Genomic DNA, 25361 nt, shown 5'->3' on the forward strand with positions numbered 1-25361 from the left:
GTTGTCTTGCACCAAATATGGGACTGCCTACTCGCACATTTGTGCTTCTCATTAAAATCTATCAAAATACATTTGAAAAGAACATTGTGTTAGAATTTTTATAGGATTGATTGAAGTTCGGTCCGCTCGACACAAGCTGCATGCCTGCCGAAACTGGAAAAATAGCACATATTGCCGGCGCTCTGAAAAAAATAATATTCGCTCAAAAGTACCAGTTCTTTTTTTCAACTATAGATATATCATAGCAGTTTGTTTAACTATGTTGCAATTATAATTCAATGTTGTTCCGACGTCAACGGTTAAAAGAAGATTTTCTACTCGTTAAATCGAGTTTTGAACCAAACACGAAAATAGCTCTACTTTGAAGGCACGTTTTAAAAATGTGGCACCTGTTTGAAACTGCTGAACTACATGAATAGAAAGTATAAATAGCCCTTAATTTAAAACAATAATAAAATTTGTCTACCTACCAGGTTTTCAAAACTAACGACGGCTCAAAGTTCAGGAAATTTTGAAAATATTCCAGTGAGCAACTAACATACTCGCCTTGAGTTCGTAGAGTGCTCCGATAAATTCACGTAAATTTCTTGCCTGGCCTCAAGATTAAAGTTTTGGTCCTTTGTAGCGATCCTTGAAACCTAGGTAGCATTAAAACTGCCAGCTTTTCCTTCCAGCTGTAGGTTTGTACACAAAGTACATTTATACTTTCCTCATCTGTGTCGAGCGTGACGGTCACATACTTCGATGTTCTTTGTATTACTTACCATTGTCTTCCTCGAAGCCGGTTTAATCATGTAGAGTCCTCTTGAAAGATTTGTAGAAGCACTCTTTTCGACAACTCTCGGCACACATACATGTATGAACAGTAAACGGTGTTCCAGGGATCCAAGGAAGGATTGATAAATGCCACGGCCATTTTGTGTTTACAACAGGTGTTTTAGTTCCCAATCTTCCCGTTTTTCTCACGGGAGGGTGTCTTAGTTCCCAATCTTCGCGTGATACTCACGGGAAGATTGGGAACTAAAAACACCTGTTGTAAACACAAAATGGCCGTGGCATTTACCAATCCTTCCTCTGATCCCTGGAAGACCGTTTACTGCTCATACATGTATATATGTGTGCCTACAGCTGGAAGAAAAAGTTGGCAGTTTTAATTTTACCTAGGCTTCAAGGATCGCTACAAAGGACCAAAACTTTAATCTTGAAGCCAGGCAAGAAATTTACGTGAATTTATCGAAGGCAAGTATGTTAGTCACTCACTGGGATATTTTCAAAATTTCCTGAACTTTAAGCGGTTGTTAGTTTTGAAAAGCTAGTGGGCAGACAAATTTTGTTATCGTTTTATATTAAGGGCTATTTATACTTTCTATTCATGTAGCTCAGCAGTTTCAAACAGGTGCCACATTTTAATAACGTGCCTTCAAAGTAGAGCTATTTTCGTGTTTGGTTCAAAATTCGATTTAACGGGTAGAAAATCTTCTTTTCGATTTCGCTGAAATTTGGCTTGCAATCTTGTTTTAGGGTCCTAACTGCAAAATGGATGTTAAAAGCTCCAATTATTTTTACATTGGAAAATATCGAGAAGGTCGATTTGGAGTGACATTGGCGGCCCGCCAATATGGCGGATCGAAGGAGTTCTTTTTACCTCAATCCTGATCCTGCCATCGTAATTTCTCGACAATCCTTGTAACAGAAATAACGAACTATCCTTCTCTTCTTATTTATCAAAATAAATTCGGAAAATGATAAGTTTGAACGACCAACGGCCAAGTTAGCTTTGAATAGTCGCAAACTTACTTCAAATTGGAAGGCTGATATCTCCAGTGTTATCTCGATTGAGAAGTAGCCATTTACCCAGAATGTGGTTTTGTTATTGGTGCTTGGATTCCATTAATAAAAATTTGGGGGAGTTGTAAGAGCGTAATCTAAAAAATCATATTATTAATAGTAACTTAGCCATTTCTGCGGACCAGCTTGTTAAGCCAATATTAGTCGAGGAAAATAGAAAACGATTCCTGTCGGTTAAATAATGCAATTTCCATGTTTTGTTGCTTATGTGATACAAAGAGATGTATTTGAAAACAGGTTTCAAGATTGTGTTTGCGATTTGTAGCGAAAATTTCATACCGCTCACTTTGTTGTTGCACTGTAAACAGTCTTTAATGACATTAGTAGAAATAGAAAATTGTAGAAATGTATAATAGCACAATTAATACTTTATATGCAGCAGTATGTCTATATTTGAAAAATAGAATCACACTTAAAATTTTTTGATTACATTGATTTCTTCAGAAGACTGCAGACAGAAATGAAAAAGTAACTGATTAATTGTACTCAAATCTATGGTGTTATTAGTTCTATTTTTAAGAGTCGCACTATTTTCTTTGTCTAAAATATTGCTATCGCAATGTGTTCATTATTTCATGAAAGGAATAAGAAAAACTTGTTCCGAGTGCATTGGTGAGTTATATAAGCACTTGGGAATTTTTAAGAACACTCGAGAAGCACTTCTCTCGTGTTCTTAAAAATTCCCGCGTGTTTATATGACTCAACAATGCACTGGGCGCGTTTTTTATTCCTTTGATAATTTTCACACAAGAGATCTAGAGTGCCATAACTTGAAACGGACCATATCTAATTGTCATCAGCGAGTAGAGCAAACATATATTCATCTTTCTTGAGTGTAAGGTGTCGATCCCGCCTCATAAACATTCACTTTGTGGCTTTCACACGTACTCTCTAAAGATCAACGATGTTTAAAAAGGCAACCACTTATTAATTTGTTTTAATAATACTTTATTTAGTTATTTCAATCACCTAAACTACTTTAACTGATTCAGCAAATAACTAATTCTCTCCAATATTACTAATATTTCGTATCACCAACAATGCCCTTCAATTACCGATGCGACTACAGAGACCTTAGTAATCATCGTACAATAACCAAGATAAGGAAAAGAACATTTTCCTTTTACTAAGCAGCTGAGAAATTGAAAATTATTAGCTAATGAATTAATACTTTGCCGCAGGAATGGCTATATAACGGCATACTATAAAACTCGTTGCTACTCTACTGATTATCTGTAATTTTAACTCTTCTGTTTCATTTAAAACGCTAAACAAGTTTACACTTATCATTAAAGCGCGAAAACGAAAAAAAAAAAAAAAAAAGAACATATGGAATAAACAAACGAACAGACAAGAACTCTACGTAAAGCAAGAGAAATCCCGGACACTTCTTACTATGCAATAGGAAACTGAACGAACTTTCTCTGACAAAAATTTAGTCTTTGCTGCCGTCATCAAATGATGTTCACGGAGCGATCAGTCGCGAGGGCTAGGATTACACTTATCTAACCGGCCTCGCTACTGCTCAAAATACTCAACATGGCGGTTTTTCTCAAGCGCGTTTGACAGAAAAAAATTGACTATTTTAGACAGACAGTGTCTTTTGTTTTCGTAATTTAGTTGCTGCTGCTTAGTTCGTGTTACATTTTTTGCTACGTTTACGTCTATTTATCGTGTACTGTATTCCTTTCAGGCATATATTTATTTAAACAGTGTGTAACTAAGTAAAGAGACAATTCACCCTACCGAAAAAGATGGCTACTCGAACATTTACCAAGAATTTTTAGCGCACGAAAGCCCTAAAATCGCTCTTAAAAACGCTCAGACGAAGCCTGAAAAATTCAGATCTTGCATGAACAATACTGTTAGTTCAGGGAAAAATTTCGCCAAAAATATGGCTTTTTCTGAGGGCCTATTCACTATGTTAGGTTCGCAAGGAATTTTGGTAAAATGTATAGCCGCCATCTTTTTCCGTACAGTGGATTCATCTCGTACTCGAAAACTGGGAAAGCTTAAGGCCCTGCTGCCGAGGCACTAACATCTCGTCGGCTTTCAGCAGGGTGTATCATTAGTCTACTTTTTCCCTTTCTCCTCTCCCGTTGAACTGCCGCCTTGCTCGTCAGGATCCTTTCCCTCTGCAACAGCCAGCTTTTTCATTAGCGCCGTAAGAATGCCCTCTTCAGCTTCCACTCTTTCTTTTCCAGCTCCTTCTGCCTTCAGCTTGATTATTCGGTCAACCTGTAAAACGAAGATTTTTTTTTTCGGTTCAGTGCACTCTTGTTTCGGGAAACCAATTCCAAAATAATTCAGGCTGTTGGTAATCACGGCAAAACGCAAACAATAAAACCAGCCGATGAGAACTTAAAGCAAACACTAGTAATCGGAGCCAAGTTTGCGAAGCCTCGCGTGACCAAGTGGTGATTAGTTTAGGTCTTAAATTATGAACAATCCACCCTGTCATGCAAACAGCTAATGATATAGAAATCATCAGCTACAAGATAAATCTTGATCGAGCGAGGCGGGGTGGGGGGGGGGGGGATCTCCGATATTAAACAGATGGGGATGCTCGTCGAAAATTTTGAAATTGACCCCTAAAGGAGACCAATATCTGGAAGCCTCCCCGTTTATTTCATATGGAAGTCCCCCCCCCTCCCCCCCCCCTGGCAACATGATGTATCACCAAGTAAGAGACCAACATGAAGATTGTAAAAACATGTATGACAATCAGTGGTTGCTAAAGCCTGAGTCTAGCGCGCAAAATGACAAACGTGAATGACTACATTCGGTGTATTTCGAAAAACACAAACCTCGAAGACAAAATTCAGTTCCATCTCTTTATTTGGAGCTAATGCCTTGATTCAGTGGTCAGCCAAGGAAACGTCTGAGTGTCTTAGACCCAGTGATCATGAACACACCTAAAGTTTACTGCTTTAAAGATGATGTTTTTCAACCAGTGACACGGAAAAAATCCCAGTGCTCCCAACACGAGTCGGCTATAACTTTCTACTAGTTCGGATGCTCTGCCACTGAGCTATAGGACACTCCTGGGGGCTAGGTCGTTAAACTGGATTCATATGAGAAACATCCTGCATACTGCCAAGATAAGAATGGCTATGTTACGCTTTTGCGCGATGATGAAGTAACAGATAGTTCAATGTTCGATCGACGGTTTCCGAGTCTTCCCAATCGTGACAGCTTAAGGTCATTCCGCAGAAATAAAACCTTCACTGAAATTGTTTTCAAACTTTATATATCGATTATTTATGTCATAGGAACTTAAATTTTTAGATAAAAAAACGACTTCCCCATGCTCGCTTAGGAGCAGTAGCACGTTGTCGATTCCATGTAAGTCCACATAGTATTGTCACAATTCTATTGACGGGTAGCCGCTGAATTCATATCTCCGAGGGTTGTTTGTTATTCTACACTGAAAATTGCTCCATATTTATTTTGCAGAAAGAAAGTTATTGTTTAATTCTAAACATAAGAGAAAAAAAAATGATAGGACAACGTACTCGTTTACGAGAAAATAACGATCTACCTCCCTATCGAGCTTCAGGCATGGATAAAAAGCCGCCATTTTGTTATGCGTACGAACTAATTCCGTGTAAAATTATGCTCAGTAAGCATGCGGAATGCAATTCTACGGAATGACCTACAGCAAGTCAACACACAAGCTCACAGCTTGTAAGACGGATTTTCTTGAAAAAAAAAAAAATACATAAGACGACCTCACGATCGTAACATTTAATATAAGTTTTTGTTTACGAGGAAAAAAAACCTGGCTTTGAACGTGCTTTTGACGCGAGCTACACCAAAACGATAGTTACTCAACAGACGCCCCTGTTACACAAGCTTACATACAGCTCTTTAATTTCGGCCTCAAATAAAAAGGGAATGAACGGTCTCACCTGTTTAGAAACCTCTGCCTTCAATGTCACTAGGTCCATATCAGTGTTACTGCTGTCAGTTTCGTCCTTTGATTTGACGCCGGAAGTTTGTTGTTTCTGTTTGCTCCCGCCATACTTTGCGCGGAACTTATCCGCTACAGAGGCGTCCATCTTTTGGAACAGCGGTTTGGGCTAGACAGATAAACTTGACGTTATTACGAGCACAATGTTGGTTCCCAAGTAATCAATTACTGCTCAAGTGTAGCGTTGTTAATCGATAAAGCTTGACAGCCTTAATAAATCTTTAGTTAATATCAAGGGTCTCTAATAATTTTGAGGGGCAGAGCACTTAGAAGCAATATATCACGAGAAATGTGCAGTTACAGGCCCTTCGATTGGCTCGAAGGATTTTCCTTCGATTGACACGAACGTGTTGGCAAAGACATTAAAACATAGGATAAGCAAAAATAATTATAATAATAAAGCTTCCGCAAGGAAAGTGCCAAACGATATTTGCTATCATTTTGTTTTTTTTTTTTTGGCTGTAAGTTGAGGATTTTCTCTACTTTATTTCCAGAAGGTGTTAGAAAAGCTATCTGGACACGTAACGGTAGTTTTATTTGCTGCTAAATAAATAAATAAATAAATAAATAGATAGATAGATAGATAGATAGATAGATAGATAGATAGATAGATAGATAGATAGATAGATAGATAGATAGATAGATAGATAGATAGATAGATAGATAGATAGATAGATAGATAGATAGATAGATAGATAGATAGATAGATAGATAGATAGATAGATAGATAGATAGATAGATAGATAGATAGATAGATAGATAGATAGATAGATAGATAGATAGATAGATAGATAGATAGATAGATAGATAGATAGATAGATAGATAGATAGATAGATAGATAGATAGATAGATAGATAGATAGATAGATAGATAGATAAATAAATAAATAAATAATAAATGGAATTTAGCAGTAGCACATTCACGGGGTGTCGTTTCGTCTACTGTTTCCAGTGTTTCCAGCGGTGTTGGTTTTTGTTGAGGGCGGAAAACCGGAGAGCCCAGAGAAAATCACTCGGAGTAAGGACGAGAGCCAACAACAAAATTAACCCTTACCCGGGCGCCAATCACTGCATTCCTATATCATGGTGTCACCTACATTTTCTGGAAGTGGAGAAGCTAAATTTTACGTCTAGTTGTTATTTCGGTTTGATTTTTTTTTTGGGGGGGGGGAGGAAGGCGGGGGGGGGTTAATTCTCTTTTATCTATTTTCTCGTCTTACCGCTCCAATTTTGTGACCAGGTTGCAGATAGGGAATGAAGTTGTCCAACACAACATTGCCTTCGTCAGTGACCTATATAACAAGGCATGAGTTCTTTTAATAACATCTTTGTAGTAGGGCACAAAATTCCATCAACCTTAAAATCCATTTGTAAACAAATACATAAACAAATTGTGAAGTCTCCCATACTTTCAACGAAAATCAACATTAAGAGGACCGGGTATTTGCGAGTTTCGAGTTGGATTGAAATTGCGAGTTGCAAGTTGCGAGATTCAAGTTATGTGTTGCGAGTTGCAAATTGCAAGTTGCGTGTCGCGAGCTGCGAGCTGAAGTTATGAGTTTGACTTGCGAACTACAAGTTACCCTAAGAATTTTCTACTGTTTTAATGCTGTGCTTTGGGAACTAAAGAAAATACAATTTTTGGCCCTTCTTAAACGCCGAAGGTTTCAATATCCAAATGCATGTGACTGAGCAACAACAAACGCTTTTGTTCGTTTTTTATAAGACTCGTCACATTAACAGTACGATGTCTAAAATTGGCCTTGATCTCTGTACGTGGAATACCTAACTAGGCTGCAACCAGGGAACAGAGACCCTCGCTGTAAATTCCCAAAAGCGATTTAATAAAACAAGTGTGAGATAGAAACACAAGGCTTTAATAAGATTCAATAGTGTGGCCACCGCGAAACTAAATTCAACAAATTAAACAACTGAGTGAAAGACGACCGAAAAAGACACAAATGCAATGCTCTTCGCTACTTATTCAACTCCGCCTCACATACATATCTATAACCTTTGTATTTCTATCATAGTTGTACTAATTTATCGAACACAGAAGAGGTTAGCACTCAGTAAACGTTCACATCAGCTTTAGACCTAAGATTTTAATTGGCATCTCTGACACAATTTATTCTTTTTGCGTTACGCTTCAACGAATTAACATACTAATAACTTCTAGTCAACGGTTCTTAAAACTGTTTTGTTTAACAGAGCATTCCGAGATAAAAAAAATCATGTATTTTAAAGTCATTATCGTAGAAATAGCACTAGTGTATAACAGCCGTTTACGCGGTGATGATTGATTGACAGTAGCTGTAAAAATGGCCAGTCTGGGATCTTTTTATACTGGACTTTAAAGAGTTAAACAGTCAGTGAATTCAGAATTAACTTTGTACGCCAAACGGACCTACCTGTAACTGGCGTTGGATCTCTTCACTCACACCAGGCATAAAGGGATGAACAAGAACAGACAGCAGCCAAGACAAATTTGCCGCAATGCCTGCAACTGTAGCTGCGCGTGACCTAGAGATAAAAACAAATAAAGTAGATTAACCACGTGCGAGTCACGTAGTTTAATCAACGCTCGTACCAGCTTGCTCACGAAGCTGAGCTGGCACTGATCCAATGGAAGTATTTCTACTCTCTCCGAATAGGATGCAAGTTCACAGCAGCTAACGTTTCTCCAAGTTTCTTTGATAGTTGAAACTAAAAAAAAGAAATACCTGATTCAATCTGCCGTGCGACAGAGTGCACTTCTCATGCAAACTGAGACAGGAACTTTGATTAGTATTCTAATCCCGGATTACCACAACACAGTAAGTCTGGCCAGGAGGTGGATCCGAACCTCGTGATTCGAACTTTAATTTAGACTAGTTCATCTTGCTTTAAATGAAGAATACGTTAATCTTCTTCTTAAGCTTGCGTGCCCTTGCGACCCCCACAGCTGTGCCGACGGGAGCCTTGTGCTCCTGGCAGGTTCAAACATGCCGGATTGGTCTGTGGGAGAGGGGTCCGACAAAACTAGCACCCTGGCCCTCCAGGTTGGAGCTTGGGCGTGGGGCCAGCAACCCCACCCTGTAAAACCTTTGATTTGCTACCAAAACATCAACTAATCTCTTAAGGCAACCAGTTCTGGGAGGGGAAAGGTCCCCTTCGGAGAGGAATGGGTCGCCATGTGGTGAAAGCCGCAAGGATACCGCATGGCCGAGGCCCTTTCTATCTCCTAGGACGATCTCTAAGTTACGTTCGCTAGAAGCAGAGATCAAGTCCATTGGTAAGAGTTGGTACCAGCTAGAGAGGGATGCACAGGACAGGAGGCTATGGAGAGAGAGACTGTTGATGGCCCATGCTCCTGAGAAGGAGTGAGGGGCGAACTACTACTAAGTTAATCTTTACCTGTCTGATTCACTTCCCTTGACAAGAATCCAGGGTTGGTTGGACTGAATGTACTGATTACCAAGTTTCGATATGTTCAACACGTCTTTTAAGCCTTCACGGAGCCTGCAGTGGAATCAAGACGTAGAGCTTATGTTTCGTCTCAAAATGAAAATAAAATCCCAAATAAATTGAAACGAGCTACTAGTTATCTGACAATTGCTGAGAATGAAGGCTGGGAACACATGTGGCGTAAACAAGAACAAAACGAAAAAAAGCAATGCGCCCAGTTCATAATCTATGTTTTTTGATATCCCGAGATATGCTACTTTTACCGGCAGACTATCATAACGGGTTCATAAGTAAAGACTTATGACACCCTGAACTGTAATATTTAGCAATTTAAGTCACTTTTTTAGTATCTTTTTTCAGACATTTCATCAGGTGTTTTAAGAAGTCACGTGATCCGGGAGGTAATTAGGTGACGTCACTAACGGCTAGAAGACATAGGAAAAAGTTAGAGCTCACATTTGTGAGCAAGGTAAGAAATTGATTTTTAGTAAGAAATTGACCGAGTGAGCACCATAGAAAATTGGTTGCGTTAGAATAGAGTCCTAAATATAAGTCCTCATCAACAAATCATATTAATTCAAGGATAGAAAAACTACCTCATTTTCTCAAGATTGTCGATGTACGTCTTCAATTCTTTATTGATGAGTGCTATGAAGTTCTTGTCCTCATCGGTAAATTCCATGGCAGGTATTGAGGCACCAAAGTTGTTCTGCACAAACATCAAGGCTCTGTAAAAATAGTTAACATTCAACTATAATAAAGAAAAATATATCACACATCTATATAATATAACAACATGTACGGTGTTACTGAAACCTCAACTGTTACTCACGACCAAGGCCAAATAAGCGTTCAGAAACCATTTTCAAAACTAAATTTATATAATTCAGACACCTTACCGGTTGATGAAGTTGCCAAAATTGTTGAGCAGTTCAGTGTTGTTACGCGAAACAAAATCCGACCAGCTAAAAGCGCTATCCTGTAAAGGAAAAAAAAACAGAATTCGGAAAAATGCTGGAAGTATACACTTTTTCAGCTTCCGAAAGGTATCAGCTTACGTGGTCTCTATTTCTAGTATTGTTGGGTTTCCTGTGCTTTAGCAGCACTTCAAGGGTCAAAACACCTGGGTTCTGGTAGACAACGCTTACTTGCAAATAACAAACTGACGGAGGTTCAGGTTTTGTTAAGATGCATGAAGGCTCTCACCTGGCTCTCAGGTCTGACAAAAAGCAGATAGAATCTCCAGATGTCTGCTGGGATACCTGTGTCGGCAGCAGCATCACCAAACACCCCCACTCCACGACTCTTGGAAAATTTGTCATCTTCGTAATTAAGGTATTCTGAGGATTAAAAAATGACGAAAGAGGCTGGAAGTGTGAACAGGCACACCAAATCTCTAAACTGTACGTGCACAGTTTAGGAATCTCCCGTTCTCCGGGATAACGTTGACAATCAGTCTTGATAGAACTGGCGACCTTATTGTGAAACACGAATATGAAAGATTTCTTCTTCCTTCCGCGAATTCAATTCCTCCACTTTAAAATTCCGATATTGCCATAAGTACAAGAGGAGTAAGAGTGGTGGAGAGGGGGAAGGGTGGTTGCTTCGCTTTGCAAAGAGTGTTTTTTTTTTTAGGTGAACTCCAACCACGACCATTATCAGGAACAAGAATTTTCGAGGGTTAGAATATTAAAAGCGAGAGTTTCTTTTAGATCTTTGGCTATGAACCAATGGTTACAGAAACAGAATTCGAGTAAGACCAGGAGCGACAGTTTTAATAACTCTTGTAAGTGGGAAAGGTTTTCTTACCTGTTGCGCTGATAGAATTCAGAAGACTGTAGTTGTCATCTGCACCAATCAAAGTGCACGGAAACACAACAGTGTGGAAAGGGACGTTATCCTTTGCCATGAACTGATGAAGAGTCACCTGTAAGACACAGAAAGGAAGAAGAGGTCCGTGTTGCGCCCATAACTAAGCTTTAATAATATGAACGTGCGCAAGCCTTATAAATCATAAATATCTTCAGAGCATTATTAAACCTTATTAAAAATAGAAATCATTGAAGGTGACCGGAAATCTCACCAAGCGAAAGGTAGACATTGCTAATTTGGCTCTTTACCGACATTTCTATGATAAATTGATTACTGGTTTAATTTGACTACTATTCACAATATTCAGTTTTCACAGATTTTGCCAGAGTTTAGTTATAACCCTCTGAATCATATGCATTACGCATTCAAAAGTTTTTACAGTGGTAGTAATAATAATAACTATGTCTAGCGTGCGTTTTGTATAACAATATTATAACATCGCGCTTTACATGATAAAACAAGAAATAATTGTAGAATATATCTATGAAAACAGTTTAAAATACAGCGGAGTTAAATGTCATATAGAGCAATTTTCAATTGAGTGTCGGAGAAATTCGGAATTACCTTGGACTTGCTTTACTATTCCCTTTGATTGGTCAAAAAAATTTGCGCCATCCTCTCGACCAATCAGATGCAAAACTAAAACCAATCGCGACTTAGCCACGCGCGTTTTCCCGCGCTTCAGGTCGGTTACATGAAATTACTATGAATTCTAATGTTTTCTTTTATTCTGATTGGCCGTTGTGATCAATTCGGTTTTGGTTTTACGACACTCAATCGAAAAGCACTCTAAGGAGAACTAGGTGGAGTTGAGGGTGGTTTGTCTTTTTACTCACTTGCTCAGGGTTTTTCCACCATTTCTCCCACTCATTCGTGTAGTTAGCTGTGATAGAAAGATACCTGAAACACCAACAACAGCCAAACGATGAAAAACACAGCAGTTTCACGTCACCATTTCGTTAACAAAAATAATAATAATAGTGATGACTAATGATAATGATAATGATGATAATGACAATGACAATGACAATGACAGTGACAACGATAATGATAATGACAATGACAATAGCAATGACAATGACAATGACAATGACAATGGCAATGACAATGACAGTGATAGTGATAATGACAATGACAATAACAATGATAATGATAATGATAATGATAATGATAATGATAATAATAATCTTAATTGATCACTCCCCTAATGGGGCTTTTAAGGGACAATAAAAAACACACGAACTCTGTAAATGAACATAATTGATTAAAAATCAAACTGGCAGGAGGCAGACCAGTTGGCTATTTACAGAGCGTGGCCAATGAGTTGAACTAGGGGCGACCGAGAACAAATCTAGTGAGTGTCAGAGTGAGGGACTTGAACCCGGGACCACCAGATTACAAGTCTAGCACCCTAACCACTCGACCACGCCGCCTCATTGGGATGAAAGCATTTAAAAAAGTCACGCTCGGAGTGATCGGACCAATGAAACATTTCAGTAGATAGGAAATGACATGCTCAGATAACAGCACCTTTCAAACACCAACAACAAAGCCAGGGAACTAGCTTACCCTATAGGTGCATCAAACCACACATAAAAGACCTTGTCAGTGTATCCCTCCAAAGGCACCTTGGTGCCCCATTTAAGGTCACGTGTGATGCATCGTGGTTTCAGGCCCTCTTTGATCCATCCTTGAGTAATTTGGCGGGCATTTGTGGTCCATGTACCTGGATAGAAATACCACAAGAAGAGCTCCAGTATTGTTTGATTCAATTGCTAGGAGGTTGCAATCTTGTTTACAAAATTTCAATATTTTCTGTTTCGCTTCATTTCACAGCCACCAAACAAAGACGTGAAACAATCAGAATTTTCCTTTATGCATTTTTTCCTGTGTGAAATTGAGGGCTATCATTGAAAGAATTGTAGTTACAGCGTCGACAGGCACACTGTATGAAGCTAGTTAAAAACATCAAGTGAAGTATAAATTTTTTTTTTTTTAAAGAAGTCGTCCGCGAATACCACTGCCAGAGTTGTCTTACATTAAGTGTACTTAATAGAATTTTGTATGTTATCAGGACTTTGGACAAACGGTTTCCAAGACAAACGCTCTGCAAGAAACGTTGTAACTTACCTTCGGCAGATGACTTGTCTATCCAAGTTTGTAAGGGCGGTTCAAGCTAAAAATTTCGAAAAGAGGTGTTATCGACCGATCGCTAGCGTCACTGTATGGTGATGTACATTTGAAGATTTGAACCCTGAATGTTAGCCAGGCTATCCCGGAACCCGAATAACAGAAAGAAATAGTGTTACTTTGATTCATTTGCAAGAACTTGAGTGTCACCACGCATGATTTTGCGTGATGTACCCTGTTATAAGATCTTCAGTAGAGGGCTGCTTAGCCTTAGATAGCCTGAGAAGAGACTCTCCGAAAACGCAAATAAACGATTCGGCCCACTCATCTAGTTATAATTTGCACCTCACACTACACTGTCAATTTACACCTTTCTCACTTGCTGGCTAGTCCCTGGACTGAGGAAATTTTCGCAGTCTGTTTCTCACAGTTTACTCGCTTCTCCAATTTGACATATCCTGTAGTGCTCAGCACACTTGTGGAACCTGCTGATAACTAATTACATGTTTAAATACCTTGGTCAAATTCAAGAACAAGTGCTTGCTGCTTCTCAATTTAGGGGTTCCTCCACACACCTTACATCGAGGTTTCTGAAAAACAAGTTATCGGCTTTATTTTTAAAACGTGTCCACTAGTTAGCACTGTATGTAGCAAACCCTGTCACTAAGCTAGCAACGTCAACTAGCAATGGTGAGGACGAGGTGTATTTAATCGACCTCTAGAACTATGCCGACTGGCGTCTTGATTTCCTAGCGGGCTCACCGATGTCAGAGACACTAAAGTGTAGAGGCCCGGCAAAAAGCAATCCGCCGTCTAAAAACCTTATCCCGAACTGACGGTATGCAAGCCATAACCTACAGCTGTTTGTGAGTGATAATGACTTTTGAAAACGCAGCCTTTTTTTGATAGCCAATAACCAAGAGCTGTTGAAAGAAAGCATGAAAGATTTTTCTTTTCACCTTTGATTTACAGGAGGGGATGTATTGATGTAATTGTAGCTTTTTTACATGATACAAATGTCGGTATACGTTTCATATCGCATGTGTAACTTATTTCATACATAATTCATCCTAGAAATAAATATTTCAAAATTAGGGTGTAACAACCTAATTGAAATTTAGGTCTAACAGTTCTTTCTTCCCTGAATTAGAAGAAAGCCTGGCTTACCTTAAGTTCGATGGCGTTAATTAACTTTCCACAGGAATCACACTGATCTCCCCTGGCACCCTGTATGAATAAAAAAAATATATTTTCTCTTACTAAGTCAGTGCTCTCTCGAGGTTATAGAAATGCGAACTAACATAACAACTTATATATAAAGAGAGGAACAACAACTATCTCTGTGGACTCAAGTCAGAGAAATGTGTTTATTTTTGATTTTGTTGTCGACAAATTTTATTCATCAAGTGAGGTTTACCTCGTAGTTGCAGAAAGGGCAGGTGCCTTCGACAAAACGATCAGCAAGAAATCTGTAACAGGAAAAAATGAACAAAAAACAAAACAAAAAGCAGACAAAAACAAACAAACAACAAAAGGGTCAATACATGTTACTACAATGTTTTACCCACTAGGTTATCTATAATGAAATATGTCACTCAAAATAAACGATAAAGGTTTTGCATAGGTACAATGTTAATTTGAATTTGAATTAAGCCCTCAAAAATTCTTAATATGGTTATAAAATCACGATAAGTCAGGGATGGAGACACTTGCTCGGGCTGCCATGTTACCTGATAATGTCACAGGGCTTGATTTTTTTGTTCTCCTCAGTTTTTTGTCCATTTTCCTCAGATTTGTTTATTTGGTGTTTAATTTTTGGACGACTTACTATGGGATCTAAAATTATTTCCCCACACCTTTTTTGTAGGTTGAATAACCTTGCTAACCCTGTGATGTCAAGACACAAACGAACTCGTTTCCAGTTTAAATTTGCCCACAATGTGTCCTCAAAATTCTGGAAGTTTAGGATAATATTAATTCATGAAGAGAAATCAAATTGTTAGCTCGTATAAATAGGGAAGCGGATAGCTACGTCAGTTTGGAGCCTGTAAGGATTGAATGAAGAAAGTAATCTGGAATTCCAACAGTTTTTAGTGCGTCGTCGCATTCCATAGTTGTTGTAAAGAAAGTCGTGCCGCATAATGACACGGAATTGAAATTTTAAAGCAATCGAAACAATATGGCTTATGTTTTACCCCACTTGGTACCGTCAAGGATTTTCCTCGCCGAAGTTCCCGTGAACCTAATCTGTTGTTTACATTTATGTTCTGCTTAGCCACTCTTCTTGCTCAGAATTGTGTTAAAGGGATACCGGCTCCGGCTCACGATATATTTGCTTAAATTCACGAAATAGTCCCTAAATTTATGTTATAAGAACTTAATTAGCTCTAACTAAATGATTAAAAGCAATTTCTTGAAGAAAGTCCACACTGCAGCAACATTTTTGCAAAATTTCAACGATTTTCGAACCAAGCTTGAAGCTTTGAAAAACTGACATCCTGACGCTTTTTCAAAAATCCATATCGCAATCCGTTTCCTTCCTCGCCATCGTTAGCCATCCTCACTCCCTAATGGATTTTAAACATTTGTCAAGTACTGCTCCACAAAATAAATCCATTATTGTTCAGCTTCCAATGATCGTTATATGTTTTAGAGATTTCCAAAATCATACTAAAAATGGTGAGTGTTCCTTTAAGTTCACGACATTCGAATAAAATCTTCTCTAATAATAAAATCTATCTATACGATTAAATAATAGTCAAACCTTTTGCAGTCCACGCATTGAAGCTGCTCCAGGATGTCTTCAACCAGGTGACCTTCCTTGTAAAGCCGCCAAAAAATGTCTTGGGAGATTCTAGTGACAATAACAAACGCTTAACGAACTTTTGCTGACTCTAAAAAACAAGCACGTTCTTTTTACCTGTCCCTATGCAGCTCACAGAGCCTTGCGATGAAATCGTTAATGAATGGCAGTCAATAAAACCTTGGTTAGTAACATAGTCCTTGAGTCAAATGAATTTGCAACTGGATTTATCCGATCAAGTTTTGTTGAGCTTGAATGACCTATAAGCCCAGTTTAAACAGTAAATCAATGTCATGTACATGGCAATGAATTTACTTCATGGGGCATAAGCAATTAAGCTGATATTACCCTGTATTTAAAACTATACACGCTGTAGTGCTATGGGAGCAATTAATTATCTCTGATTCCGTATCTCCGATTTAGTATGTATATTTTAGTGCTTTCCCAAGCCGTACGTAAGTAAATTTTCAAAACGAGTAAAAGCGAATTACATTGGTGGAGATCAAATACGGCTGCACCAGAAGAAACGCGCTTTGATCTAAAGATTGCAATGTTATATCGTAAATTGAAGACGAATGATCAGAGCAAAAGGATTACGGCGCTGTCTAAAAATTGGACAGAAAGGATTTCTGCACTATGTTAAACAAGTTATAGGATGGGAGAAATGAGAAAACAAATTATATAGCTCTAACTTCTATGTTATCATGTACCGTTGCACTTTAAAAATAAACAATGAAACAACTATTTCAAAGAAACATAAACTGGTTATAAACTCCAACTGGTAGGAGGCAGACCAGTTGGTTATACACAAAGCGCAGGCAAGCAGTTGAACTTGGGGCAACCGATAACAATTTCGTCGAGTACCTGGGTGAAGGAGTCGAACCTGAGACCATCAGATTACAAGTCCAACGCCCTAACCACTCGGCCACGCTGCTGCTTCAAGGCAGTTTGATAGAATATCACGTCAAATACTTACTCAGTCTGTTGTTGAGTAGTTGTCCTTCCAAAGAAGTCAAACTTTATCTTAAACCACTCGTAAACTTCTTTGTGGATCATGAAGTACTTGTCACAGATCTGCTGGGGTGTGAGGCCTTCTTCTAGCGCCTGGCATGAACGACAACAATGCAAGAATTATAAAACATGATCATTCAACATCAGCAGTTCAAGTATCAGCAGCAAGCTTAGTGTCAAGCACCCGTGTGGGCAAGCCATTTTTCTTACCAAACTGGCTGCAAAGTTATTGCAACCGGGTTTCATATATATATATTTTATTGTATCATTTTATTTGATTAACAAAAGCCCTTTTTTGCTGTTCTAGTGGTAAAGGAAAGGCCCTTTTAACTATGGCTACCAAAGCAAGAAGGCTACCCTAGCCCTCGCCCTGTCGACGTGTTGACAAGGTAGTTGAGGGTTATCGTGCCTCGGGGTGTAACTCAGTAACAGGGTTATACAGTATATTTTGATTCCTTATAAATCGCCTACCAGGGACAACTTCCTGTGGCCTTCAAGAAATACAGAAGGTGGAGAAAGCGTCATAATCAACAAATGCTGAGTAACAAATTATTTTGTTCAGAATCATTTCGTTTTTGCATTGGAAAGAAACAAAGAAACAAACAAAATTTCGATTTAATGTTTACTGCCAATGTCGCTAAAACACTTCAACACATAATTGCTTTAAGTTTATCGTTTTCTCTGTAGCAAACCAGAGAGATTCATCAACACGATTAATGCATGAGAAGGTCTTTGCACTAATTTCCTCTTAGATGACGTGTTTAATTTGCTGGGGTATCAAAGGGTAGCTAAATGTCTCGGGAAAAAAAAAAGATCCTAAGTTGGCTAATTTTACAGAATGAAAAAAATCTCTCCACTTTTTCACGCAGAGTATTTTTTCAAGCCTAATCGACATACAGTGAACTTCAATGGTAACATCTTTACCATTTACCTTTGTCTCGGTAGCCGTGCCGTATTCATCTGTCCCACAGATGTACAGTGTGTTGTATTGACGTAGGCGACAAAACCTGCGAAGTAATGCACACAGAGGAAGCTTAGCAACAATTCTCACAAAATGTTGTCTTGGAAATTTCTTAGATCCAGGTTCTGACCACATAACTTTAAGTTTAGTAGTTAAGGTACCTGGCAAATACGTCGGCACTAAGGACACAGCCAATGATGTTCCCCAAATGAGGCACATTATTCACATAGGGCAAGGCGCTGGTGATCAAAATGTTCTTTTCACCTTCTATGGGAAGACTGTCAAAGAAAGTAAGAAAAACGTAAAATCGAATGAATCGGTTCATCGGCTTAGAAAGTCAGTCAAAGTGTTAACATAGACTATTGTTGGTCAGGCTCTGTTTACTCTCGCATGTTAGTCCAAATTGTACTTACATGGGGTCTACAAGCCGCCGAGTTTTCGGACGGTTTTTGCTGCCGTAGATCCATTGTTCAAAAGCTTCATCGATCTCTTCCTTTGAAACAACTTTGGCTGGAGTTATCTGAAATAAATGAAATAAAAACGATCACAATCTTAACTACAGTGCTAGATACTGCTCAGTCTCTTCCTCTCTGCCTGTCTGTATGTCTGTCTGTCTGTCTCTTTGTTTGCTTGTTTTTCAGGTGGTCCAGCTACATGATAATTTTGACAAATACTGTAATTAGTTGTCGAAGACAAAATTCAAGCAACTCTAACTGAAAAGGCTAAAAGAGAAATTTTAAACACGAATACTGGCTTGTTAAATTCTTTCTTGTGCAAAATAAATCGAGGTTTCAAGCGCGACTTCCCAGAAAAGTATGTTGTTATTACTTATGAAATTATGCAATAAATCTGCCATACGGAATGCATTTTGAGGCACCATGAAACTAAATAGAGAAAACGATATCTTTTCAACAAGCTCAGTACTTTCCCAACCTTGTCACTCGACAAAGTAATCATGAGATAGTACTCGCAAAATCTGGCGACAGTTATAAGAGAGATCTTTTGAAATACAGTGTAGCGCGCCTATTTTGCAAATGTAGATACCGAAAAAAAGTCGTTCATGCCGGCAAAGACTTCATTCCTGTTTCAAAGAAAGAAAACTGCAATCATTACAATCTCGTTCTCTAAGAGTCGATAACAACACAAAAATCTCAGGATTGATTGAAGCATAAGTGCCATATTAAATAAGATATTTTTCTGACCCACCTCCTCCGATGAAGCCTCATGTCCTTTTTCTTGATGAAATGAGATGAGATGAGATGATTGTGAACCGAGAAAAGCAAGAAATAAAGAATTAAACAGTTAAACAAAATGTGGTTAATCATGTCCCACGATCATCAGCAATGGTCCCACATCTAATTGTAGCAGAATCATCTACAAACTAGAGGTACCAATATGGAACTTCTTGGAGTTTAGATGGTTAGAATTTACCCTTTGTTTGAATTACAAACTTTCTTGTTAAAATAACGTTTGTTTTTGGTGTTTCCCTTTAATTTCTTTTATTTTGTGTGTAAGCACAGAAGAAGCACTTTAGAACCAAATTTAGGTTCTATTACTGCAATTTGTTTTGCTGTGATTCATTTATTGTTCTTCTAATCAATTAATGATTCTTATTCTTTGTTCCTTTTTGTACCATGTTCGTCTTCAATAATTTCGTCTGGGTTTGAGCTCGGCGCAGCTTGTGTTCCAGACCTTGCCAACAGTGCCTCCTGCAACAAAACAGACAATTTTGTACCGGCCTAAGCAATGAGCGAAAATTCAACTGAAGGTAATGTAAATCTGATCTTAATGCATATACCACACTTGAAAATTACGCGTAGCATCAAAACGTTTCCACAGCGATTCTGTGCATCAAAAATCTTGAATACTTCCCAGCGCCGTTAGAGTTTTACTGGTTTGACCATCATCCCAAAAGAAATACATGAATGTGAACAAGAAGCCAGTTCTTCGTAGTCTTCCACAGAGAACCTCTCGTAAACTTCAATATGGACACGTCACCTATGTCAAAAAGTGATACGCGACAATACTACGCATGCTCGGCAACAAAAACGGACTGTTGATAAATTACATTTTCTCTTAGTCTCCACTGAAAGGATATTTTTGTCTCTCCACTTTAGTGCTTGAGGCTAAACAGAAACTGTGAAAACTTCTGTAAATACCTACAGTACTGTAAGACTGTACATTGTTAAGATATCTTTTCAAATCATGTCCCACAGTTACATTATCTCAAAATCAATACTGACAACTAATCTCACTCAAGAAAACAATCAATCAATCAATCAATCAATCAATCAATCAATCAATAAAATGGAATAAAATTTAAAAAAGTGCGTCACTCACTGATAAGGAAGAAGAGTCTGATAATATACTTCATAGAAAAGCCGGGTTGTACACTTCTTTTTCACTTTTTTTTTCACTTTTTCACATTTTCAAACCTTAAAAGCAGTTGTTCCTTTGCCTCCCATCACCTCTGATTCCGTCTGACAGAAGATCTCCTGAGACATAAGCTGGCTGTGCCACCTTGTCAAATTTGCGACGTCTGGATCTGTGTAACCAAGAGACTTAGGCCAAGTTCAGACGCCGTACTTCACATGAGCCGAATCCAATGCAAATGAGAAAAATCCTTTGTTCTCCCTCATTAGCATTCGATGCGGCTCATGTGAGGTACGGCGTCTGAACCGGGCATTACTTAGCAAACCATATCTTGATGCTTTCCGATATAACTGGCTGGGGGAAAGTGGCCAGCGGAAGAAATTCTATGGAAGAGTACATACAAAGGATCTATAGTTGTCATTTCGTAGGTCAGTAGGAACTGGTAGGAGATTTATCCCATGCGACAGGTATGCAGATGTTATGTTTGGGCAAGTGTTAACACAGGCCTGATATAGGTAGAGGGAAATTTGAATAGAAAAAAACAAACAAACAAACAAACAAAAAAACAGAAACAAACAAGCAAAAAAACATACAAACAACAAACAACAAACAATACCAGAGAAATTCGAGTCCTTAATGAACAGCGGATGAAGTGAGCCCCAAAGAATAACATCAGCTAAACCAAGCTTATCCTAGAGAGCAAAAAAACAGAGGGGCGTCAATGTGAATTGGAAAATTGTCAGCTATTTTATTCCAAAATTATGTTTTCAGAAGGGAAAATGTTTTACTCCAATCAGCGAGAGATATGGCCATGCAAACGTGCTAAGATAGGTTCTGAGTACTTATTAAAAAATCATACCCCAGAAAAATACTTGTTTGAAGACAGAGCTTGATCTGCATGCCTCAGAAGCTTCACCAGATCCTCAACATGACCGCTGTCACGGTTTTGTCTTCCCAAGCCAATATACTTCACAAGATGATTGAAGAGGACAGGCTGCAAGAATTAAGATTCATGTCAGCTAGTCATCAACTGTTAGAAATGCAACAACTGAAAAATTGTTCTGATCAGACTGATACAAGCTAACTAAGCCAAAATTCCAAAAACACTCTCCCAAATATAATTTACAGACTACAGCAATTTCATCTTTTTAAACAACTGGCCTGCAAAGACTTGCTCTCCCACTCCACCCACTGATCAACAACTGCTTCCTTGTAAGGGTCAGGAACGTCATCAGAGCTTCTGTTCAGGTTAAGAAGGTATCTGTGCCAAAAAAAAAAGAAAAAGATTCTCATTGATACGTCTTAGGGAAATAAATTATTTCCAAGTAAAAACATTTGCAATTTGGAACTGCACTGCTTTTTACTGTGCAGCTTATACGCTTCAACCTGGGCCAATGTTTTCTTGTTAAGGTGGTTCAAGACAGTTTCCTTATTTTTTATTACTAATTCTTTGATTGATCGATGCTACAACACTTTTTCAACACTGTTTTAAAATTCTGTGGAGTAGGTTCAGAGCCACCTCAATTAAGCATAAAAATTAAGGTGGCTCTGAACCTATTCCACAGAATTGTTTTTAACTTTGCAAAAAGATAAATGTTGATATGGTGATTGTAGCTTTATGATATGCTGATTGTAATTCTATGATAAAAGTAGAGGTCACTGAACTTGTTTTAGAGCTACAGGCACATAAAGCTAAAATTAAAGGTGTGCTGCAATTAAAGGATACTATAGTGCTGCTGTGGTAACCTTTTATGGTATAAAAATGATCAAAACTTATTGAGTAATAAATGGGCATTTGTTTGATACCATTTCCAAGGATGCAATTAAACAGTTTGGAAGTATCAATCCATCAAATGGTTTGAGCCACCTCAACTTGGAGTAGAATGAGATCAAAAGGTCATAGGCTTCCTACAAAAGAGCATGTTAACAGCCATCGCATAAGGAATCCTCTCGAGCTCGGTTTCCTGCATCATTTATACTTTCAGCAAGCTCGGAAGGAAATATGAGACATCTGTTTGTAGGCCACTGAATGAGGTTTCTAAAGTACTGATGCAAAGTCAGATTGTGCAAATGGGAAGCGAACTTCCGCTATTTGGGTATCTTAGAATAAAGCGCCATTGGTGCCACTATAATTCCAGGTTCTCAGTGGTAGTAATATCGGAGTCAAACAAATACAACTTCATCCGTGGGTCTTTATTTCACTATTTTAACCTCTTCAATACACAAAGCGGAGCAAAGTGGAGCTTTGTGTATTGGGAAGGTTAAAACAGTGGAATAAAGGCCCACGGATGAAGGCGTATTTGTTTGACTCCGATATTACTACTTCAGTTGTAATCAAAACTCAAGGGGCTGGAAATCTGTAGGATACCTACCTTCGTATGCCATTACGAGGAAAATTAAATATAAGATGGCGCCTTTTTCTTGTAGGTCATATTTTTGTAAGGTTTTAGTTTCTGTAACATCCTTGATAAGCCCGTGGCATGTGGTTCATCTTACGCTGTTTCATATTACCGTCTCCATTGGTTCTTTCCTTCTTAATGTCAATGCCACCGTCAAACGAATGAACACCAACACTCAAAAAAGGTTCAATCAAGATCATAAAACAGGTGATATGACATGTCGATGAATATACAAATGATAATGAAAATGTACCTGCAAATGCTGTTTGGACTGTTTAATAAATTTCCCCTGTCTGTCTCAAGCACTGGAAGCTATTGAATACGAGTGAGAAAAACAAAGTGCTATTAATGATTCAATATCAAGTGATTACACAGCCAAGATTCCTAAACTCCTCCGGTCTAGTCCAGCCCAGTCATGTAGTCATCTCAATTCAAGCCAATGCATGGCAGAACATTCAGCAGTTACGACATTTGTGTATTATCTGAATTATTAGATAAGAGAGCAATGATTATTTACAGTCGTTATTTAGTTATAATGAATTGTTATTCAAAGAAATTTGTGGTCAATTTTGCTAATATCTTTTTACAAAGACAAATAGGAAGCCTGCTCTTATCCACAGCCTAGTAACTGATGATCTGCGTGACTTCAAGTTGTAGTGAAAAATATTGTAGTGTACTTTTATCATTACTACTATAATCAGATGGAGTAAATTATTATTATTATTGTAGTAGTTTTGGGTAGTTAGTAGTAGCAGTAGTAGTAGTAGTAGTAGTAGTAGTAGTAGTAAAAGTAGTAGTAGTAGCAGTAGTAGTAGTAGTAGTAGTAGTAGTAGACGTAGTAGCAGTAGCAGCAGTAGCAGCAGTAGTAGCAGTAGCAGTACCAGTAGTAGCAGTAGTAGTAGTAGTAGCAGTAGCAGTAGCAGTAGCAGTAGCAGTAGCAGCAGCAGCAGCAGTAGCAGCAGCAGTAGTAGTAGTAGTAGTAATAGTAGTAGTAGTAGTAGTAGTAGTAGTAGTAGTAGTAGTAGTAGTAGTAGTGGTAGTGGTAGTAGTGGTAGTAGGGGTAGTAGGGGTAGTAGGGGTAGTAGTGGTTGCAGTGGTAGTTGGGGTAGCAGGGGTAGCAGCAGTAGCAGCAGTAGCAGTAGCAGTAGTAGCAGCAGCAGGAGTAGTAGCTGCAACAGCAGTAGCAGTAGTAGTAGCATCAGCAGTAGCAGTAGCAAGAGCAGCAGCAGTAGCAGTAGTAGTAGCAGTAGCAGTAGAAGTAGCAGCAGCAGTAGCGATAGTAATAGTAGTAGTAGTAGTAGCAGTAGCAGCAGCAGTAGCAATAATAGTAGCAGAAGCAGGAGTAGGAAAAGCAGGAGTAGCAGCAGTAGCAGTAGTAGCAGAAGCAGTAGCAGCAGCAGTAGTAATAGTAGTAGCAGTAGCAGCAGCAGGAGCAGCAGCAGCAGCAGTAGCAGTAGCAGTAGTAGTAGTAGTAGTAGTAGTAGTAGTAGCAGCAGCAGCAGGAGCAGCAGCAACGGCAGCGGTAGTAGTAGCAGCAGTAGCAGCAGCAGAAGCAGCAGCAGTAACAGCAGCAGGAGTAGTAGTAGTAGTAGCAGCAGCAGTAACAGTAGCAGCAGCAGCATTAGCAGTAGCAGTAGCAGTAGCAGCAGCAGCAGTAGCAGTAGCAGTAGCAGTAGTAGTAGTAGTAGTAGTAGTAGTAGTAGCAGCAGCAGCAGCAGCAGCAGCAACGGCAGCGGTAGTAGTAGCAGCAGTAGCAGTAGCAGAAGCAGCAGCAGTAACAGCAGCAGGAGTAGTAGTAGTAGTAGCAGTAACAGTAGCAGCAGCAGCATTAGCAGTAGCAGTAGTAGTAGCAGCAGCAGTAGCAGCAGCAGTAGCAGCAGCAGTAGCAGCAGCAGTAGCAGCAGCAGTAGCAGCAGCAGCAGTAGCAGTAGTAGTAGTAGTAGCAGTAGTAGTAGCAGCAGCAGTAGCAGCAGCAGCTGTAGCAGTAGCAGTAGTAGTAGTAGCAGCAGCAGCAGCAGTAGCAGTAGCAGTAGTAGAAGCAGTAGCAGCAGCAGTAGCAGTAGTAGTAGCATTAGTAGTAGCAGCAGCAGCAGTAGTAGTAGTAGTAGTAGCAGCAGCAGTAACAGTAGCAGCAGCAGCAGCATTAGCAGTAGAAGTAGCAGTAGCAGTAGCAGTAGTAGTTGTAGTAGTAGTAGTAGCAGCAGCAGCAGCAGCAGTAGCAGTAGCAGTAGTAGAAGCAGTAGCAGCAGCAGTAGCAGTAGTAGTAGCATCAGTAGTAGCAGCAGCAGCAGGAGCAGTAGCACTACCAGTAGTAGAAGCGGTAGAAGTAGCAGCAGTAGTTGTTGTGGCAGCAGTAGTAGCATTAGTAGCAGCAGCAGCAGCAGTAGTAGTAGTAGTATCGTTTTTTGTTGTTGTTGTTGTTGTTGTTGCTTGTTTTTATAAAAACAAAATCAAACAAACCTCAGTGTTTCCTTGACAATGAAATTTGGTTCTATCTGGTATAGGGAAATAAAAAGTTAGTACAGGTAAATTAAATATTCGTAG

General features: G+C 38.9%; 1 protein-coding gene across 2 annotated transcripts in view; it reads right to left on the bottom strand.

Annotated features, from left to right (window-relative positions):
* Positions 1–2420: 2420 nt before the first annotated feature.
* Positions 2421–25361, bottom strand: part of LOC145502545 (methionine--tRNA ligase, cytoplasmic-like) — a 28895-nt gene continuing 5954 nt past the window's right edge. For both annotated transcript variants that reach the window (XM_081481870.1, XM_081481871.1), the window contains exons 2-29: positions 25278–25312; positions 23071–23129; positions 21580–21679; positions 21278–21412; positions 21035–21110; positions 20481–20590; positions 19679–19754; positions 19252–19280; positions 18459–18565; positions 18207–18323; positions 18016–18091; positions 17050–17177; positions 16035–16124; positions 14688–14739; positions 14438–14497; positions 13786–13860; positions 13271–13316; positions 12710–12866; positions 11977–12040; positions 11078–11195; positions 10475–10608; positions 10168–10247; positions 9865–9996; positions 9218–9322; positions 8233–8344; positions 7042–7113; positions 5760–5930; positions 2421–4086 (exon numbers count right to left, since the gene is read on the bottom strand). In XM_081481870.1, coding sequence (XP_081337996.1) covers positions 3922–4086; positions 5760–5930; positions 7042–7113; positions 8233–8344; positions 9218–9322; positions 9865–9996; positions 10168–10247; positions 10475–10608; positions 11078–11195; positions 11977–12040; positions 12710–12866; positions 13271–13316; positions 13786–13860; positions 14438–14497; positions 14688–14739; positions 16035–16124; positions 17050–17177; positions 18016–18091; positions 18207–18323; positions 18459–18565; positions 19252–19280; positions 19679–19754; positions 20481–20590; positions 21035–21110; positions 21278–21412; positions 21580–21679; positions 23071–23129; positions 25278–25312 — 2681 coding nt within the window. In that variant the 3' untranslated portion in view covers positions 2421–3921. The remainder of the gene's footprint in view (positions 4087–5759; positions 5931–7041; positions 7114–8232; positions 8345–9217; positions 9323–9864; positions 9997–10167; positions 10248–10474; positions 10609–11077; positions 11196–11976; positions 12041–12709; positions 12867–13270; positions 13317–13785; positions 13861–14437; positions 14498–14687; positions 14740–16034; positions 16125–17049; positions 17178–18015; positions 18092–18206; positions 18324–18458; positions 18566–19251; positions 19281–19678; positions 19755–20480; positions 20591–21034; positions 21111–21277; positions 21413–21579; positions 21680–23070; positions 23130–25277; positions 25313–25361) is intronic.

Source organism: Orbicella franksi, chromosome 11 (genome assembly GCF_964199315.1).
Source record: "Orbicella franksi chromosome 11, jaOrbFran1.1, whole genome shotgun sequence".
Classification (NCBI taxonomy): Eukaryota; Metazoa; Cnidaria; class Anthozoa; order Scleractinia; family Merulinidae; genus Orbicella; species Orbicella franksi.